At 40.4% G+C, this 21,683-nt stretch overlaps 1 protein-coding gene across 4 annotated transcripts in view; it reads right to left on the reverse strand.

Moving 5' to 3' along the window:
* Positions 1-577: 577 nt before the first annotated feature.
* The window catches only part of LOC115021661 (neuroendocrine convertase 1-like), a 174,651-nt gene continuing 153,545 nt past the window's right edge, over positions 578-21,683 (reverse strand). For 2 of the 4 annotated variants that reach the window (XM_029452239.1, XM_029452241.1), the window contains 4 exons: positions 14,800-14,923; positions 6,872-7,041; positions 2,505-2,582; positions 578-1,702 (listed from right to left, as the gene is read on the reverse strand). In XM_029452239.1, coding sequence (XP_029308099.1) covers positions 1,517-1,702; positions 2,505-2,582; positions 6,872-7,041; positions 14,800-14,923 — 558 coding nt within the window. In that variant the 3' untranslated portion in view covers positions 578-1,516. Of the gene's footprint in view, positions 1,703-2,504; positions 2,583-6,871; positions 7,042-13,389; positions 13,768-14,799; positions 14,924-21,683 lie in introns of those variants that run through there. The other 2 variants (XM_029452240.1, XM_029452242.1) reach the window with 2 other exon arrangements.

Genomic DNA, 21,683 nt, shown 5'->3' on the forward strand with positions numbered 1-21,683 from the left:
TAAGAGAAAGCTCTTCATGATAGCAGAGTTCTCTTGGCTGGCTTTCAGCGCGTCTCGTTCCCCAGAAAGCATTTAAAGCAGATTACCAACCTAACGCTACACCTCCCTAATAAGAGAAGAGAGAGAGAAAAAAGCTGGCACATTAACACCTGCAATACTACTCAATGGCATCAACAGATTAACGAGGTAATCCACACAATGAGGTCTTTGATTCGTGTGGTTTGGCTGGCAATAACGCCAGGCATAATGCACACTGTTATTTCAGACCGTCCCAGCACGAGAAAACCTGGCAGAAGCCGTTCCCTTTTTTTTGTTCTTCCCATCAGATGAGCTTTTGATGAATTGTAACTCGTGCATCTGGTGTGTTTGCCTGCTTCCTTGTCAGAGAAATAACCTGCTGGCTGCTCCTGTGGCACATGTGAGGAAGGGAGAAGGGGAGAAATCACAGGCTTTCTGAAGGCTGTTTAAACAGCAGGGCTGAGGAGCTCTCCCTCGTCTTTCCCCCCCATTTTTCTGCATAAGGACGTGCGTATAAGATGAGTGTGTGTGTGTGTGTGTGTGATAGATCTCGCGGTCCCATTGCTCATGTGCGGCTCGATTAGCCCCACGTGCCTCGTTCGTCAGACGTGGAGGCAGAGCAGATGGCAGGAGACGCACCGTGTTACCATGCTGCGGCACTATGTAACGCTGCTCTAATTGAAACATCAATACTGCCCTGTCAATACACTACTGTTATACTTTACAAAACACCACCACCTACAGACCTGCACTTGACTGAGGAACACGGACATCTCTGTTACACATTCAGATGCACTGGTAAAAAAGTTTCTGGCTGATTCCAAAATTGCAACAAAGTAACTTTTAGTCTGTAACGGTTTCTGGTATTTTTAATATCCTCATTTCAATTAAACACTTGGGTTGATTTCTGTTTGTGTACAGTGTTCCGGTGGCGAAGGAAGCATGCAGGAATAAGAGAGAGAATTTCCTCCGCTGTGGCACATTTTTAATGAATTGCTAAAAAGTTGAGGGAGTTCACATGGCTGTGATCGGTAATTCGACGTTATCGGAAATTCAGTGGAGAACAGAGAGAAATTAGGCGGTTAGAAATTAATTTGCTATTTGTCCAACTCAATGAGGAGTGACATAGCCCCTTTAATGAATGGGTAATCCATTTCTTATTGCGCTGAGCTGAATTCACCCTTCAATGAAGTGGAAAAAGACAAACATATCTTTCACTAACCTTCGCAACATCCGAAGGCAGATGAGTGCAGAGCTGCTCCTGAGACTATTTGTTTTTAGGGAAAGATATGTCTGTGTGTGTTTCTGTGAAGTGATTGAATTTTAAAGCCAAGATAGGAATCCACAATAAATAATCGGTGCCGACACTGAGGCCACACAGTCAAAGTACTGTACATGGAATTGATTCACGATCAATTGGCTTGCTGCACTGTGGAAAACAACAGTCTTTATTTAACCGTGGTTCATATTTGTTTCTTCAGTTCCCCGCCCGCCGCCCTCAGCCTTCCCCTGCCTTCCTGCTCCTCCTGGATCTGAAGAGTGTGACGACATCCTGGGGACTCTGTGATGGTAAGGACCTTTTCTCTCCGTACACATTCTCCCTGATGGTCTTTGTGTCAAGATGCTCCTTTACAGCAGGTCTTGACCCAGTGGAGGACCTCTGTGCAACATCTGCCTGATGTTTCTGTTGGATAAAGTATTAACATGGGTTTATGACATATCTACAGGAAAAACATGCAGTAAAAGCAACTAGGCCTGCAACCAACTAATACTTTTGTTATTGATTAAACTGCAGATTATTTTATCGATTAATCGTTTGGTCGATACAATGTCAGAAAATAGTGACAAATGTCCATCCCAGTCAGTTATCCCACAGTACAAAGATAGACGGCAAATCCTCCCAATCTAGAGGCTGGAACTATGGAACCTTGAAGCTTGTGCATGAAAAAACGGAATCAATCAATTATTAAAAAAAGATTTCAGATGTAAACGCAGCCACATGTCCAGTAAGAAAACGCACATTTTCAAAGTCAAAATATCGTAAAAAAATGTTTACGCTTGGCTGAGGGGAAAAGTTGGTTTGTGGATAAAAAAGAAAATGCGACCAAGTGCATTGGAAACTTAGCTGGAAAAAAACCGGAGACATTATCAGCGAATAAATCATGATGTACATGAAGCGTGTGAGTTAAACGTCCCACAAACTACCGCTCCACTGGAGAGACAAGAAGTAGCGCAGATGAAAACATCAAATCTTTTTGGAGCGATGAGATGTAAAATGTTATACATGAAACAAGCATGAATTACATATTTCCATCACGTTTTCTACGTTGTTTCGCAATGTTTCAGGTTTGACCTCGCTGCACCTTCTTCTTCTGCAGTGGTTTCAGAGAATTAGCGCCACCAACTCCTAATATTCGCACAACAGTAGTGGATGGAAATGTGCATTAATTTTACCGATCTTCTGGACTTGTGGTGCTGCAGTTTACCTGGAAAGCCATACTGGACTTCATGGGCTTGTTGAGGATCTGCTGATCCAACACTAAGTCTCCAGCAATCTTCAGCATCTGATGGAAAACATAATTGGTGTTAAAGACAAATAAATGATAGGAGAGTAAATGGTCATATCCTGTTTCTGTGGATGAAACCCAGGATTACAAAAGATCATCTCAGGAGTCATTGCAGTAATTACATTAAAGGTGTACATTTTTACAATTTTATATTCAACTGGCATTAAGTTGGGGAACTCAGGAGACAGATCTTTTGAAAGAATCGTCAAAATCGAAGCAACAACAGCAATGCTGATTTTATACAACATAGTATGGGACAAGGTCCAGAAACGCTAAGTGATACGTTTCCCATAATGCAACCAATAGAATCTTTTCATTCAACCCTCTCTCTGTCAAACACCTGAAACCTTTCAAATTCAACGGCCCCAATTTACACATTTTTGTAACGTAGCTTTTCTGTTAAAAAATGGACATCTCCATCCCCAAACCTCATGACATCATCTGGGGTTGTTTTCTCAGGAACATTTCCTCCAGAGTATTCTTCCTCCAGAAGACATAACACAAGAGTTGGCACAGGCTGAGTGGTACTCCCTATGACTGGTAAACTGACCTTTAAATGCACGTGGAAAATCTGCGAAGTGGATATTTAAACTGATGCCATGATGTATTTATAGTTGTTGTGGTACATTATTAGTTCTTGTTAAGACTCCTCCAGGTCCTCCGTCTGTTGCACTTCACACCAGCACCACTTGCAGCAGAGGTTGTGACTCCTTTGACATCCTTTCTCTCTTCCTTATGGATGCCGTGAGTATGCTTTTTTTTAGAAAACACCTAAATAAATTTGATTCAACCATGTTTTCTTTTTGCAAGGAAAAAATACAAGGACAAACAGCTGAATTTGTAATCAATCATAAACTGGCTCTGTCCACGGGAGCTACGTTTCAGACTCTGGTTACGATTTGATCTTGGCTCAAGTTTTCAGCGAGTGTTGACGTCCCGGAGTTGTGAGGAATCCCGAGCCGACAGCTTACAGCGGGGGCTTCACTAATACAGTATTTACAAGGCATGAGGAAGTGGGAGCGCTGCAACAGACGGCACCGTACACGGCGCTTTCAATTATTTCTCACAGCATTCATGAAAATAGAAGCACAGCAGGGAGTACAGTATGAACAGCAAAACTATAAAAAGACACGGAGCGAAAAGAGAACTCCCAAGCTAAAATAAATGGCATCGTATGCTGTCGTTGGTGAAGAGCTGAGAATAGTCTATGACTCCGATAAAGGAATAGAAATAGTGCGGTGGAGTGGAGTGAGCAGTGATGGAGCAAAAACCGGAGCATAAATCATTAGAGTTAAGTTTGGATTATTGATTTCATAGCATTTTAAAAATCAGTTTTGAGACTGAAGTTGGTCTGAAGAACCACCTGTTGCACGAGTCATGTGCAGAACATTTGCCTTTCTCCACAGCGGGAAAACACTTGTTTGACTTAAGAACTATAATACCCTAGCCTAAGTGGTTTTAGAGTGTAAATATGTTTCCAAAATCAGTGAAAATAAAATAAAAGACTAAGAGTCTACAGCCATGCTAGCAGCTCCGTGAAGCTGTACTGCACAGCGTTGCATTGAGCTACATGCTAACGTAAGCATGCTAACATACTCACAAAGACAATGCTAACATGTTGATGTTTAGTAATGTTTAACATGTTGACTATAACATTTGATAATTAGCACTAAACACAAAGTACAGTTGTTACAATGTATCCCTCAGAACTATATCATTATATATATACTATATCATTATAACTATATCAGTATGGCACCGCCTGCCCTGCTAGCTATGTCTCCATCAAAATGTCATGTACATTTGCTAAAATGTTGGCAAAATTACATGAAATATTTCCAAAAATAAAATGAGATTTAGGTCTTTATACATATTAACTGGGCTGGAATTGAAAACAGCTGTTTTTAAGTTTAAACATTTAATGACCTGAATTATTTTTGAATCTGTTGAGGATAAGTGAAAACTTTTGACATGATGTTGGTTCTATAGTAAAAGTCAAGGGAATTTCCGAAATCAGTAGGAATCCTCTGTGGACCATGAATGTTATGGCAATCCATTAAGACCAAAGTGGTGGACCAACCAACCAACAGTCTTTCATCGAGCTTCTGTCTACGGCTAATATGGACTTAAACTTCCACAAAAAGAAAGCGGAACGGGTGACCTCATATAGCGTTTATAATGATCACCTTCATGAACGTGCACCTCCTCATGAATAGTTAAGTTGAAATGAGCGATTTACGTCAAGTCTGTGCAATTTAGAGAGCTTTAGTGAATCTGACTTGTAACACAAGTATGTAAGTAAGCCTCACAGAGAAAGTAAGAGACATTTAGAACAAGAATACAAAAATGATGTTGCAAGAGGCACAAATGAGTCGTAAAGGAAAACTCGGGGATGTATTTTTGTAGTTGTGGGTTATGATAAAGTAACAGCTCTGTTTTGATTGCATGATTTGTTTTTTTTATTGATATTAGCGTGTTCGCAGATCTCAGTGATTAACTCAGTAAGCACAATCTTATTTAGTACCCATAGAAATGATGACCTAAACTACACAAAGCAGAAGACTGAAGTGGTAATAAACCATAATCCTTCAGATTGGTAGATTTAGCATATACTCAAGCACTGGAATTCACACACACCTACACTGAATCCTCTCTGTCCTCTAAGTCCTCAATAGAAACAGGTGACAGCAGCTTTTCCCGGAGCTGATCTGTCTCTCCTCCCTCAGATGAGAAGCTGTTAGTGAGGGAGAGAGAGCGAGTGAGGGAGAGAGAGCCTCACAGACAGAGATGTTTGTTTCCCAGCCCTTCCACCGTCTCTGTGGGACGACCCTCCCCATCCACCCCCCTCAAATCCCCCCCCCCCCAACCTAGTGGATCAAACAAAGGACATCATTTGTAGGCCAAGTCTTTTTCTGAGCGTCTCTCTCCTCAGCTCTGCATACCAATCCAATACAGCCCAAGGAAAAAAAGCCACGCCGTGGTACGTGTGTGTATATGTGTGTGTGTCTGGGCCGGGGGTTGGAAGGTCTGTTTGCCTCTCCGCCAAGCATCGATTTATCCTTTTCTCCAATTTATTTCTCCTCCTTGCCTCTACGATCCATTCAGATCTGCCTCTAGGGGAAGAACTCGGGGTAAAGACGTTGTCAGGCCTCGTCGTTGCCTCGTATAAGACCGGCTCAAAACTCATCTACAGGCCCGCGGAGCGTGTACCCCTGCAAGGACATGTCAGGCAGCAACATGCACACAAACAGAGCGACCTGTTGTCCAAGCGGCACACTTTTGTCAGAGCTGTAATTGGCCTCATAATGCAGCGTAAAGGACACAGATAGATGTGTGAGACTGTGAGAGGATAATGCATTATTAGTCTAGAGAGGGAATTATATTTGTTTCAGTTAAGACAACGTGGTGAAAGATGATTCAGTAGCAGGGATGCACGATGATATCGGCATTTCATTGGCAGATAAAGGCTTTAAATTATCGCCAGGAACAAACGCTTCATACAGTTTCAATTTCAGTGTTGGCCATGCGAGGAGGAGCCAAATCGCATTCCTTCAACACTACGAATTCAATTACAGAGATTACATTGCTTTGCATCTTGTGAAATAGGTCAAATAAAAAAAGATTATTTTTTAGGCTTTTGTGTTTAGATGAGAAGGAAAGGGGGAGAAAGAGGGGACGACCTATTCAGTAGACCACAAAATGTCCTCTAATTTCAAAGGGGAGTTATATCCTGCTCTGGTTTCTGCAGTAACAACTGTTGGTCAAGCCACAATGATATCTAATTGTTCCTCATAATCAGGCGTAGACTCGGAGTACGAGCAGATATGATCAGAATAACAATATTTCAAGTCCCCATGCAACTGTCTCTATGATTCTGACATTTTCAGATGTTATTACTCTAGGATTTGTACCTTAAAGCCTCGGGGGTGTAGACAGCGTTGAACAGAAATGCTGTGTGTGCACAAATCCCACCGTTGTACACACGCAGACACACACACACACTCACATACACACACACACACACACACACACACACACACACACACACACACACACACACACACTAAGACAGTCACATACGCGTATGGCAGAGCTCTGCGAGCCATTCTTCAGTGTCACAGTGAGCGACGCCTGGCACATCCTTACACCTGAAGTTGATCAATGCAGATATGTCCAGGGGGAAATTGAAATCCATAGGAAATTAGGCGGTGCCAGTGATTTATTGGAATAGTAAATCACAGTGTGTGTGAAACATGTGTGTTCCCACTCTGTGTACAGTACTGTACCTTGTGTCTGGCTGGGAGAGTGATGTCAGCAGCCCGTACCTTCCTGTCTTTCTCCATCTGGTAGACCCATTGAATCAGGTCCAGAGGTTGGAGACGGTCCCTCTGGTACTCCCCCCTGTGAGGGACAGGGTGAGGCGACCCCATGGACACAATGCTCTGCAGGGGTCCCTCTGAAGAAAACTAGAAGAAGCATAACTACTTAAGTGGTACATTGCACTCTGCCTCAGTAGCTACGTTTCCATCCAAATGTCAAGTCAATTTTGCACAAAATGTTTGAAATAATATTTTAACTAGTATCATATATTCACTAAACTTGAGTAATAAAATGAAAATAAAAGAACAGACACAAGTCAGGGTCACTTTTACTTTAAAATCCTTAAATCGTTTGTATTTTCTGAGTTTTTACTATTCTATACTTTACTTAAACTTATATTCCTTAACATTTTCGTGAAATCAAATCCTGTTTTTGATCAGCAGAAACTGTTTAATGTATTTGCATTCTGTAATTGAGTCTCTATATGGTAGTATTTGTTGTAGTGGCGGAGTCCGCCATTTCTGCTTGAGATTCAAATTGCCTACCGACACATAAGGGACCGACAAGAAAACGATGCGACATGTCATCCAGCGTTACTATATGTAGTTTTACCTCACTGATATCATCCTCACTGTTAACTCTACAGCCATATAAGAGCTGTGTGGTTATAGTAAGTACATTTATAACCTAATACAGTGCTAATGTAAAACAAACCTTTTATATTGCTGCTTCATTACATTAAATAATTCAAATGGCGAAACATGGGGTGGCTTTTATTGTGAAGGAGTCACAATAAAATGTTTGAAGACCAAAATAAAAAAGTGAAAGTTGTTATTTTTATGAAAAATCATGATGGCAGCGTGTACACAGGTATAAGACCAAGATACATAAGATCCGGTCAACCTTCTAAAAGGTTGTGGTGAACAAATAATTCAGGACATTTTCAACATTAATTCAACCACTTTACAAATCATGCCAAGCTATCATCTTTAAAAAATACACAAATGTGTTTACAATTAATTTCATTGCATACATTATTTAGCAAATAAATAAACAGTCTGCTGTTTCATATAAAATGCATTCGCCATTTTCATTCAGCCTTTCTAATTTGTTACATTTGGATTTAAAATGACCTGAAACGGAAATTGCAGCAAATCCCTCTTTGTGCTTCACATACTGTACAGTGTGATAATGTTGGTGTAAACAATGACTCACACAAGCAACTTTACATTTGACCTTAACCATAAATCAAAGTTTAATCCTAAACTAGCCCCTTTGAGAACATCAGTGCCAACATGTCCTCACTTTAGAGGGTGTTTCTCAGCTTTCTATGCTTGTGAAGTAATCTGATCCTTTTCACAATGAAACTGTAAGACAGACACACTCACACTACGACGGGAAAATCTAAAATATGTATCCGACATTGAGTAGTAGTGTGAGTCTCTTAGAGGAGATGGCATTCATGTGAGAATGTTCAAATAAATCCAGGAGGATTTTCTCAAGAATAAAACAGAGATAGTGTGCAGTATGAACCCCGACTGAAAAATCCCCGCCCCACACACACACTCCCACACCCCTTCCCTTGCTGTTTTTTTTATTTTTCCAGGTACACTGCTTGTGTTCCAGCTTGTTTTTGTCCTGCTTTAATTGCTTTTTTTTTTTTTGCAGAGAAAAAGAAAAGACAACAACAAGGCGGCGAGGGCTGCATCTAATGGAGAGGCTGTAATTGTGAATGGAGGCATTCATCTGGAGACGTCGTCCGTGAATTGCGCCGCACAATGTGCAGCGTCGGGCTGCTCAGATCCCCAACCAGTCACCAAACACACACACACACATGCACATATATGGACACACACACTGAACCCCTTAGATCACTGGTGCTCAGAGGAGGAACACAATCACACCTCAGCAGAGAGCAAGACATGAGTAAGAAGGAGAGAAAGAGGGAAGAAGAGTGAGGAGCTGGGGGGGAGGAGAAATTATACAAGGAGAGGAGGAGAGGGGGGAGGAGGAGGAAGAGAGGGGGGAGGAGGAGGAAGAGACAGGATGGTGAAATTGATGTTTCCTACCATTTGATTTGGGCCATAGAGCCCAGAAGGCAGATCAGATAGAGCCACATCACACACACACACACACACACACACACACACACACACAAACACACACACACACACACACACACACACACACACACACACACACACACACACACACACACACACACACACACTCATAAAAAAAGAGTACATGTAGGAAAACACAAAAGGACTAATGCATAGTGTCTTTCTCATATGCATCATACACAATACATTGGGCCTCATGCAGTGAGGGGATATAACAACACATTTACTCTTATTTCTGTTGGTATCACGATTTGTTCTTATTTCTTTTAACCATATATTTCTGGAATTCACCAATGTTTTTTTATTTTGCTCTTCTCTTAGGTATCAGTGGCTGAGAGCACTCTTATCAAGATACAATTTTTTTTTACATTCCACAAATCGCAAGGAAACATAAGTTAAAAAAATGCAGGAATATCATATAATCAAATGTACATTGTTATATGTTTTAGAGTAAATACAGTATAATGATTGGATTATTAAATGTGTGGGTTTAAGAAATACTATTGCTCCATTAATCCCAATTAAGACTATAAAAACCATTGGAGGATGATAGTGTGTGTGTTCAGCTTCTGAATGGCCTACACACTGCTCTAAGATGCCTTTTGATTGTCCTGTTACACCAGTACTGACACTCAGCTGTTTACTTTCTTGACATTTAATTGATCTATTATATAACAGTACCTGGATTTCACTACTGCTGAAGTTCTTCTTCTTGTAGCCTTTTTTAGTCGGCATCTCTCCTTTTCTCCAGAGTATCTGCACATGGCAAAACACCTGACCTTATATAGTGTTTAGGGGGCGTTGCCTATGCTAATAATAAACAATCTGCCACAAGCCTCAGATTTATATAAATCAGAGAATGTCACTGCATGAGGCCTATTGACACATACACAAGTAAACCTGCATACACACTTTAACAGAGAGGTACACACACACACACACACACACACACACACACACACACACACACACACAAACACACACACACACACGTAATAAAAAACAAAACATCCTAATAAACATTATGTGTACAACTATTTAGAGAACCATCTTATAAACCCCACACTTCTCTCTATATGCTGAAACTTACACGCACATCCTTCAACCAAACAATCTCCATGAAGGCAAAACACACAGAAACACGGCTAAAAAAGACACAACAAAGCCTATGTGACGGTACATATATAAAAAACTCTCATCTCATCTTGGCGAGGCAAGACGAGGCACCTGTCAGCGCGGCGACTCCTGCTACTACAGAGAAACATCAGGAAACAACAACTCAATTAAACACACCATCCCTGTTCAATTACTGCCACATAATCACAGCAATTTGCCTTCACTTGCTGCACAGCCACCAAACAAACACAAACAGGGGCACGCACACATACAAAACACGCACAAACACATACGTGCTGGTGCTGAAGCTTTATCCTACACATTGTAAGCATAAAGCTCAGCGTGTGGTATGTGAGAGCTCATTTACTGTAGATCTATAAACAATGACATTACATGTCCACTACAGTATAAATGACATTGTAAGTGTCACATTTTATGTCCTTTAAATGCAGTTGGCTTTACCAAAGATGCTCTATAACAAAAGATGACGCATTACAAGCCGTGCCAATGGTATGTAACGGTATACACTTCCTGTAATCTAAGTGACAGGAAGTGCATACCATTACATATCTAATGTATTTATATTTTATTTAGCTAACATTAGATATTTACTGTACACAGCTAACAGACATATTTAGCATTACAAAATGAGTTAGCTAGGATATCGCAAGTGTTTATTGCTTAATCAGAGAAATCATTCTTGAACAAAGTTAATTTGATTTGTCCGTCTCCAGAATTCCCTTGTAGTGTCAGAATGTTGGGAAGATATGCGGCTTGTGAAACATGGATCCAATATTTACTCAGTTGACTGTGGGGAAAAGAATCGGTCCTAAACAGGTTGCGTCTCCTCTCTAACCCGTCTCTGGTTTTACTTTAGGTGATTTTACGCAAGTGTTATAAATGTCTAAAACTGTCTGAACGCATTAAGTTATATCTGCAAGTAGCAGGCCTCATGTCAGCTGGTAACAGAAATAGGAACATCATTATTTTCCAATGATAATCCCCAGATTTGTTCCATTGTTCCATTTCTTGGCATGCAAATTTGTGATTTGATCCCATTTGATTTTGTTTTAATTTAGACGGCATGCTGTATGAACTGAGGTGCCACTTTATTAGAAACACCTAACTATAACAAACGCAGTACAACACAACCAACCTGCATTAAATCCCCTCATGAAGGTTGTAGTGATCTGTTTTTGATTATTTAAAGAAGCTGTTCTAAAGAGGTGTTGATTCAACTGATCATTTTGGAGGCTGTAGTTTGCAGTGCTGTTACACTGTATTACATTATACTGAGAGGTGTTTCAAATATTTTGTCATAAAAAGAGGTGGATGAATATCTCTCACAGTTTCAACAATAACATTATGACCTTTATGAAGGAAGGATTCTGCTGTTGGAGACTGCATTAGTTTTAGCTGGCTGTACCGAATAAACTGGCAACTGTACTCCTTTTTTACTCCAATGAACTACAGAGGTGCTTTAACAGAGGACACAGCGGGTCACACAAAATCAGTATACATTATTCAGTCATTTCTACTCCCAGTGGGATGTGTGTGTGGTCTATAATAATCACAAAGTTGACTGTTAATGGAAGAGAAATCATTAAATCCACACAGATCCTTTAGTAATAATACCATTTCTGGCGAGGGAGTTGGATTCTTTTCTGACTTTCACAGGCTCCATGCCAACATTTTAACATACACTGTGTTGTTAAATGACAAGTCCTCTTAAATGACATTGTCCTTCTAAAGATATGTGGAAACTATTTTAGTACTTTTGTTCAGGGGTTGTATTTTATGGTCGGTTGGCCACTTAAATCCGATTTAGTAAAATCTTTATGCAACGGGAAACAAATACATTTTAAACAACAGTGCAACAGTTATTGAAAGATCCCGAACAAAGCCGGGTACATAGAGAAATGGTTTCCTCGTTTGTTATGGAAGAATTTGACTAACCTGCACAGAGACTTTAACATGTTTGTGATGAATTAGAACCCATAACACCTGCACGCCATCACATCAGTGTGGGACTCACTAAAGCTCTTGTGGCTGAAAGGGAGCAAATTCAACATCCACAAAGTGGTGAAAAGTCCACGGTTCAGGAACGTGTTTAACAATCTCATGTTCATATAACACTTGTTCAGGTTGTGTATGTGGCTACATCTGGAGATGGGTCTCCCTAACCTATGAAATCTCATGTAAAAATAGCACAGTGTCTCATATCATCACAGAAGAGGACAATTAAAAAAGTAATTTAAGGCAAGACACAGCCGAAAACATTGTTTTAAATGCACCGCTCAATTTAGAGATTTTGGGCTATGTGGCTGCCATAACACGTCTTCTTTCAGACTAGTGGAAAGAAAACACCAAAACTACACATGTAGGTGTTTATTTGACTAACTTTGTCTATTTGAGTCTGTAGATTTCTCCTGAATTCACCAAAAGATAGCATTATATAATGCTTCATTTGCATATTAAACATAACATTTCAGAAAACTTTTAATACAAATAATAATTGACGAACGTAAGTAATCAACTGGGGAAGTTTCATTCTGGTAAATATCAGTTAAACATTTGAAACTATTCATCTGTATTCAATATATTTATTGCCAAGAGTTAGATGAGAAGATCGATACCGCTGTCACGTCTGTATGGTAAATAGAGCTAGAGCTAGGAGAAAGTTAGCTTAGCTTAGCATAACAGCTGGCTCACTTCTGTCCAGAGGGAAAAAGTCAGCTTCCCAGCTCCTCAAGTCTTTGCTAAACTGAACTAATCTCCCTCTGGCTCTAACTTCATATTTAGCGTACAGACATGAGATTGCTTTCAATCTCCTCATCTAAGTCTCGGTCAAAAAAAAATATTCAAAGACATTTGAAGCATTTCTCTAGCATTCATGTTATTAACATAAAAATACCCAAAGAGTATTCATATACGGTATGTTTATGTATTCACACAGCCTACAAGGAGCCTGATTGTTAATTATAATGTGGGTGAAGTTCAGAGCCGGCAAACTACTACAGAATGATGATGTCATTGGGGAAAAATTGAGGAATAGCAACACTGTAAGAACCTGTGAATGAACAGTGTGTGTGAGTGTGTGTGTGTGTGTGTGTGTGTGTGTGTGTGTGTGTGTGTGCGTGTGCGTGTGTGTGCTTGTGTGTGTGTGTGCTTGTGCGTGTGTGTGTGTGTGCTTGTGCGTGTGTGTGTGGACAGCAGATTGACTAACAGCTTGAACTTGGGTTAGATCCAGGAGCACGGGGAGGGATACATGGATGGATGGAGAGAGAGGGAGAGGAGGAGGAGGGAGAGCCATTGATTTCTCAACAGAGAGATCAGCATCTTGACAGAAAGAGACGAGAGAGCAACAGAGCAAGACACACACACACACACGCACACACACACAGATAGAGAGGGTTCCCACTGTGGCCCTCTGGTGAAATTCCACAACCTTTCCATCTCTTTCCAGCTTTCCAGAACCGAGCCGGAGTACTTCCTTCCCTATAGTCTGGTTTTATTTAATACAGTTGGGCTAGAAATCTGTAAAATGTCCTAAATGTATTAAGGTCTTGACTATCTTTCAAAAGTCCATGATATTTCAGGACCTCCTTGACCGGCGGGAACCCCTGTTGACAGAGATCAACAGGAAAGTCTGATTCAGAGTCTCTCTCCCAGCATGCCTCGGTGATTCTAACAACCCTAAAATCCCCGACAGGGACATGGAGGACGATGTTGTGGCTTCGTGCCGGTGTGGCTAACGAGGTGTGTGTGTGTGAGTGTGTGTGGAGGTCGTGGGCATCGGGGGAGCTGACACACACTGTGGAGGAGGGGGAGGGGCAGCCAGGGGTCACGCTGTAATTACACATCACAGTCTCAGTGGTCAGTGGCCCGGCTGACTTCTTCTGACTACACTGCTTCAGCCGTAGAAGCAGAGATGGCAGGTGGAGGTGGGAGGGGAGGGTGGGGAAAGCTTTATGTTGTACTTGTGGAAAAAGTCAAACATTTGAAATTTCCGGTAACAGTTTCTCTATGTCTATAATACATTATAACCATACTTATAATGCGTCATAATCTGCTCATAGCACTGTAATATTATAGTTATAGGCACTCATAAATATTAATCATGCTTTATAACAATAGTCATAACACATTTATAAAGTATTTTAGAATACTTAAGGTCAAGTATCATAATACTTCATAACTGCTGGTCACTCACTGACATTTCTTATATACATATATACATATTATATTATAATTCCCATAGTTGTAATACATTATAATCTTTTTAAAATGTGTTATTATCACTGTTATAATGCATTATAATTATACGTGATTAAAACTTACTGTAAGTGGTCATTTTATGCTTTAAGTAAAGTGAAAAAGAACAATATACAAAACGTTGTAAAATACATTTTTACTTTACTTAAAGCAAACAATGGCAAAGAGTAACGTGTCCTGCTGTCATAGAAAGAGCTTCTATTTCTCTTTAAATTATTAATTTTGTAATTTTTCTGGATGTTAATTAACGGATTAATTTGGCTTCCAGTGGGTGTTGTTTTTCAAAAGTACACTCAGAGCACGTGTCAGTCTACAGTCACCCTGCCTGCCTCCATTCTCACCTCAGTTGGCAAGTGTTCAAAGTAGACTCTCTCACATACCATGCACGGCCCTGTGTGGGTGGTAGGTGCCGTACAGCACGAGTGTAACACTGAGCAAGGTTCCGGATGCCTCCTCGTCACTCGGCCTCGTACTGCTCCACACTGTGCCTTTGTGGTCAGTCACCTGGAAACAAACAAGAGCGTCATTTCACTAAAAACCCTGATTCACGTGGAAAACATCCTTGTGTGGACTGAGTTCATGGAGTAAAAGTTATTACAGTTATTACACTGTGGTTATACGTCACGTCAAAGCCAAAGATAATATGAAACGTATTGTTCACAAGCAGCTTCTACAACAATTAAGCCTTGTTAAAAGATACATAATTGCACTGCCACCATATTCTGAAGAAATTAAAAGTTACGTTTTTATCTTTTCAATAAATTTGCTGATATTAAATTCATCCATACATGCCTAAATAACCAGGCTCCTCAGATGCCCTGGGACATGTTTGTACCTCTCACAGTTTCTGGCTGAGTAACTTGTGGTGCCTTTTGTAAATTCTCATTTGGACAGGTGTCCCTCTGTGTCCAGGTGATGATCATTAACTCATCACTAACGATCAGTCATTGGATGATCTGATGCTCGTCATTTCATTTTAGAACTTGATTTCATCACTGTGTTTTGCGCTGCTTTGTGAGTTTCTTTTCCGTTTCCCTAGATTTTGCCCATCTAGGGACAGACATTACAAACTACCTTCAGCTATAAATACTGTGCTAGGTGGCAAGTGAGGCGTCACAGATGCTGCCTCGTCTGTCTTCCACTATGACACATTACACGGGATAAAACGAGCTATTGTCGTTCCCAATGCTCATTTATATTCCAACCTCCCGGGGCTGATATCATGTCGTTTGATCCAGGCGTTAGGTTATTGCAGAGGTGTGGACTCGAGTCATTTCACTTAGGCTTGAGTTAGGCTCGAGTCATAAATCTGATGACTTTACAGTAGACTAAACTGGAATTACCACCTTGTGATTGTGTGCTTTCGCCAAAGCTGTCAGATTGCAGTTTATCTCCATGTCTGACCAAAATTTCACCCCTGCATCATTTTATCTCATTAGGCATATGTGTGAAATTCTCAAAATGATCACATGACTTATAGAATTATGACGTGTTTTGCGAGGTCATTGAGGTCAATTTGAAGAAATTCCCTAAAGACGTTCCTGAGATATCGTGTTAATGGGGCAGAATGACGGCCAACCTGAAAACACAATGCCTCCGGCCACAGCTGTCGCCGGCGCCGAGGCATAAAAGGAAAGATATTTCATTCAACTTTGACACTGATGACTTTCCTTTTTCTGACTTGGAACTTGGAATGATATCTTCCCCACGCCCGAAGGTGTGTTTGGCAGGACAGATTATTATGTAATGAATTGAAGCGTTCCGAATCTCTCAGGTAAAACTTTAATTTACATCATATCAACATTTTAAGCTGATCACTTAAAGGAATACGTCACCCCCAAAAATTATTATTTATAAATCAATTGCTCACCTCGTGTTACCGAAAATTTGTGAGGAAAAAAAAGTTTTTCTCGAATGCCTCTGCGGAGAACGAAGAATCCAAAACGTTTACTTCTCAAACACATGCATTTTCAATAAAACCTTACTATTTAAAACACTTCTGAATAAACAGTCTCACGATCGTCCGAGATAAATGATAAGTGAGACTTACACTGCACCAGTTTGTAAACTGATGTTTTGATACAGTTTCCCTGTTGTCGAATGCGGCCCCCACTTACTTTATTTCATCGTGAGTTTTCCTCAAGAATTCAAGGTAACATCTGGTGAGTAATGGATGTACAGAAGTATTCCTTTAAGCAGTTATGAATCACCTCCAGTATTTGGATCTAGCTTGTGGAAAGATTTAATGTAAAAGTATCCTTTCCCATTTTTAGGATTAAAAACCAAAACATCAACCTCACATTGGCTTATTTAATATATGCAGACAACTTTGTCATGTCATACCCGACACAATCCTTTAGTCCGGAGCAGGTCACAGACAGACTTCACTCCATATGAACTCCCTACATCTGTCCCAGCCTGCATGTGTGTGTGTGTGTGTGTGTGTGTGTGTGTGTGTGTGTGTGTGTGTGTTCTATATGAGAGTGTGTGAGAGTGTATGTGTGAGTGCTCCCAGCAGACTAGGCCAGGCATGGCGGCCCCCAGCCGAGCGCTGCATTGATTTGTTGTTGGTAAACAAACAGCTGGATGCTACAGGTGGATCGATATGCCTCGCATGCCTGCCAGCCTCCCAGCATGCCTTTCTATTGGCTCGACATAGCTCTCCGTGGAGCTGCGAACCCACTGTCGCTTCGAAACCTCATGAGTCAAATTTGAGGTGCCTTTTAATTGAGCTGAAGTTCATTTTTAACATTAACTTACCATCCATTTTTGGATGCCATCATTTTTTATCATTCTAATACTATGTAAAGAACGTGGTCCTGTTTGGTGATGAAGTCCGTCATTAGTGCACTTTATGGTATACTACTGGCACGATAAAAATGATGTTTAACTACAGTTAAATGAAATGAGTGTGAGGGCTACAGGCAGAGACAAAACCAGGGCATGAAGGAAGGAAACTGACTTTTAAACAAAAGAGAGACAAAGAAAATGAAAGGATTAGCAGAAGCAGAGGAACAGAGGGGAAAGGGGAAGGATTTCAATGCCAGAGAGAGAAACTACAGAGAGAGAAAAAAAAGTGAGGAGGGGGGATTAGTGATGGGCAAGAGATGGCAGGATATAGAAATGGGTGAGTGTCAGAGAGAGGAAAGCGAGACCCAGTGATGGAGGATGAGCCTGAGAAGAGAAAGGAGTTTAGAATAGTGAGATAGAGAGAGTGATACAGAGGCAGGCAACACGACGGGACAGAGCTGCACGTAGCCAATATGAGGAGTAGAGATAACAATTAACAACTGACAAAGGCAGTTAAAAAAAAGTCATATCAAATATTTAAAAAGATGGAAACTTGGCTAGGCACCTGTTTGGAGATCAAACTTTGAGATGAAATGTTGAGACAATGCCACTCTCTTTAATTTCAGAAATGTCTTTCATATGTCCAAAGTGTCAAAAAACAAGTTTCTCAGAACGCAAGCAACTTTCCATTAGGAAGATATCTGGGCAACGCTAAAGTATTTCTGTGTTTTCTAATTTAACCACATTTAAAATGTCTAATAATGAGTTACCCAAGGTAGGCCGTGGATCACTGACAGGCAGGAAGGGGCAAATGAGTGAAGGAAAAGGATTGGAGATACAAGGTTTTAGAAAAGTGTTAGTGGATTAGAGAAAACATGAGGGCATCATCTCCTCTAACTCAGTGGTAATACAGACACAATGCAATAATCTTATTGTTCTGTTGGTCTGTTCAGCCGCGGTGACTCGTCATAGTCAGAAAAGCACAGGTGTTACTAATAACATTAACGATGGCTCTGTTCTCTAAAGCCATGACAACAAGCACGCACCCTGAAACTGAAGCAGAATTATTATTATTATTATATACACCTATATATTATTACATACATGTCAACATTGCTTCAGAGAAGGCCTACAGTATGGTTCACTCGAAACACCAACTTTGTTTTAAACCGCCAGAATTGTACAATACATCACTTCCTGCTCTCAAGGCCATTTTTACCAGGATACACTTCTCCAGGTTTGGGGTTCAACATTGTATTGAACATGAAACCAGTATTGCCTTTGGTTATTAAATATCATTCTTTGAAATTCATAATCAATTCTATTTAGGTTTAGTTTTCCACAAGTTAAGATAAAAACGTTTTAAAATAACTTAAAGTTCCTCAACTTAAACTCAAATAATTGAATTCAAAGAACTAAAACATATATTTGCTTTGCTATTTTCCCCTGGCATAGCTCATTGCTAATATTTCTGAAGTAAGACATTTTTGAAACACTTCTTATGACACTTTTATGATTGAAACAACATTGAACACAAACATTTCTATGAGGGTGGAAATGTGTAGAAACCATCACAATCTCAAGTGAAAGTCACAAAACATGTGCAATTATATGTAAATGTTTCCATTCACCTACCAAATAAATTAGTTCTACTACCTTAACCCTCAGCACAACATTATGTGGTATTGGTCAACGATCCGGTGTAAGTTGCAAGGAAAGCACAGTTTACTTTTATAGAACAGACAGCTACAAAATAAAAGCCTAAAAAAAGGAACCTGTGTGTTGGCTGTGCTGGAGCGGGAAGCAGAGTGAGATGGGAGGGGAGGAGGCGTCTTGCTGTGTCTACATATGTAAAGCAGCAGGGAAGCAGCAGTGTGTCAGACTGAGGCTCTGGCCCAACCTGGGCTCCTCGCTGATCCCTCCAACACATCAATCATCCAAAACAGGGCCATCATGGCCATGTTGCATGCTGGGAGACACACACGCTCAAGAACGCACACACGCGGCAGTGTGCTTAAACACAAACAAGTGAACAGACACACACAGGATTGCACTAACACAAACATTTAAATGGTGTTCACACACACACACACACACACACACACACACACACACACACACACACACACACACACACACACACTACAATTCCATACAATTATGTATGGAATTGAAGACACATGCATAAACACTGTAAAACTTACAGATACAGTATCATACACACACACGCACATGCACGCGCACACACACACCACATGCACCACACACACACACACACACACACACACACACACACACACACACAAACTGAAAAAGTGCACATACTAAATGATACATACAAACACCTACAGTGTGCACAAAGAGAGTAACACTCGCTCTGCCTCCCAGTCTCACACAAAGCACGCAGACAAACAGAAATAGGTATCCTGTGCCTACAGGGTGCCCTCGCCCCCGACCATCTGTGACGGGTGCCAACACACAGTAGGTGATATTTACATGGAGAGCCCCCCCCCCCTCAACACACAAGTAAAAAAAAAAAAATAGAAATACCCACAAAGGGCCACTCGGATCGCTTGATCTCCCAAAACTCATTAAACATGCAGATATATGTAAATATATGCACCTCTAGAAATCCACCTTGGGCCAGAGTGAGTGAGAGAGAGAGAGAGTGTGTGTGCTTGCGTATGTGTGTGTGTGTGTGTGTGTGTGTGTGTGTGTGTGTGTGTGTGTGTGTGTGTGTGCGTGTGAGTGTGTGTGTGTGTGTGTGTGTGTGTGTGTGTGTGTGTGTGTGTGTGTGTGAGTGTGTGTGTGTGCTTGTGGCTGAAAGTACACATTAGTGAGAATGTGTGTGAGTTCCACTGTAGCGACTACAGAGGCTCTGACAGTGTGTCTGCCGTGTGTAAGTTTGTGTAGTTACTGTATACACTGAGATATTTTTACACTTGTTTACCACTGGTGAGTGGTACTTTCACTTGTTATAAGTAATGCATCAAATTTTATTGTTACTTTTAAAAGTCATAAAACTGCAGAAATCCAAACTACCATTAGCACTTATATATATATATATATATATATATATATATATATATATATATATATATATAGCAATAATAACATATTTTAGGCTATTTCTAGTCATCTTAATTTCAGCTAGGATTTCAAATAGTGGACAAAGCTGTGTAAAATAGTTCCACTCCCACACTCCACTTTTTACAAAAATAAAGTAACAACATTAGTTTTGCAATTAGTAAGTTAGTATGCTCGAACAACCCGCACTAACACCCACTGTATCTATGCTAAGTGTAGAACATAACAACCAGTTAATGGAATAAATTATCAGAAATGTGTTAACATGTCTTAAAAACAAATAAAACGTTGTAATTTCAAAATGTCCTGACATTGCCATCATTATAAGGGTGCAGAGGTGCATACACTATCTAGTAGTCTGATGAGTGTTTTTGCATTGATTCATTTTGTAGTTGGAGATATGTTTCAGGAATCAACTGATATGTGTTCATTTGAAAACTACAACTGTCAATAGACCATATTTTGTGTTGCTATTCAATAACTTTAAATATGACAAATAGTATTACTCAAACACTTTTTAGGAAATCAGATTGTCCATCGCAATCCCTGTAACAACAATTATAAAACATATGCAGATGTACTGTGTCTTATTTATTTATTTATTTAGTAGCATTGGACAAATTATCATCATCACACCCATCAGAGTGTAAGACACTGATTGGCTAATATTAATGTTTCCTATTGGCTGCATGCACTGATCAGCCTCCATAGTTCTTACATTATTATCAGTTTGTCACGTTGGGTTTGTGTAAGTGACTCCAGTCGAGGCATTGGGGATGATGATGGTAAACATATGATCTGTCAGTCATTGCCAGCTAGGGTGGCTGTGTGTGTGTGTGTGTGTGTGTGTGTGTGTGTGTGTGTGTGTGTGTGTGTGTGTGTGTGTCATCTTTGAGCAGAGATATCTCTGATTCCCAGAGGACTTTGAGAGTCAAGTTGACGGTGACTAGTGCTGCTGTAGGAATATAATGGCACTATTTAGCCTGCAGCACTGTGGCTACACACACTCTCACACACACACACACACACACACACACACACACACACACACACACACACACACACACACACACACACACACACACATGGCAGTATGGAGCCAGGTAGGTATAAGTAAGAGTGCTGTGTGTGCGTGTTTATATTTGTTTGTGTTGTTCTGTGTTTTTTTATGAGTATACTGTGTATAGCACAATAATGCACAAATGCTGCACGCTTAATTTGTTCTATTACCTATAATAATGCATATAGTTTCACATCAATATAATGGTGAAATTGTGGAATTCGGATTTTGGTGCTTAAAACTGCTATAAGGTCGTTTTCCAATGCGAGAGAGACAGAGAGAGACAGAGAGAGACGATAGAGAGAGAGAGAGAGAGAGAGAGAGAGA

Source organism: Cottoperca gobio, chromosome 16 (genome assembly GCF_900634415.1).
Source record: "Cottoperca gobio chromosome 16, fCotGob3.1, whole genome shotgun sequence".
In the NCBI taxonomy this organism is placed as follows: Eukaryota; Metazoa; Chordata; class Actinopteri; order Perciformes; family Bovichtidae; genus Cottoperca; species Cottoperca gobio.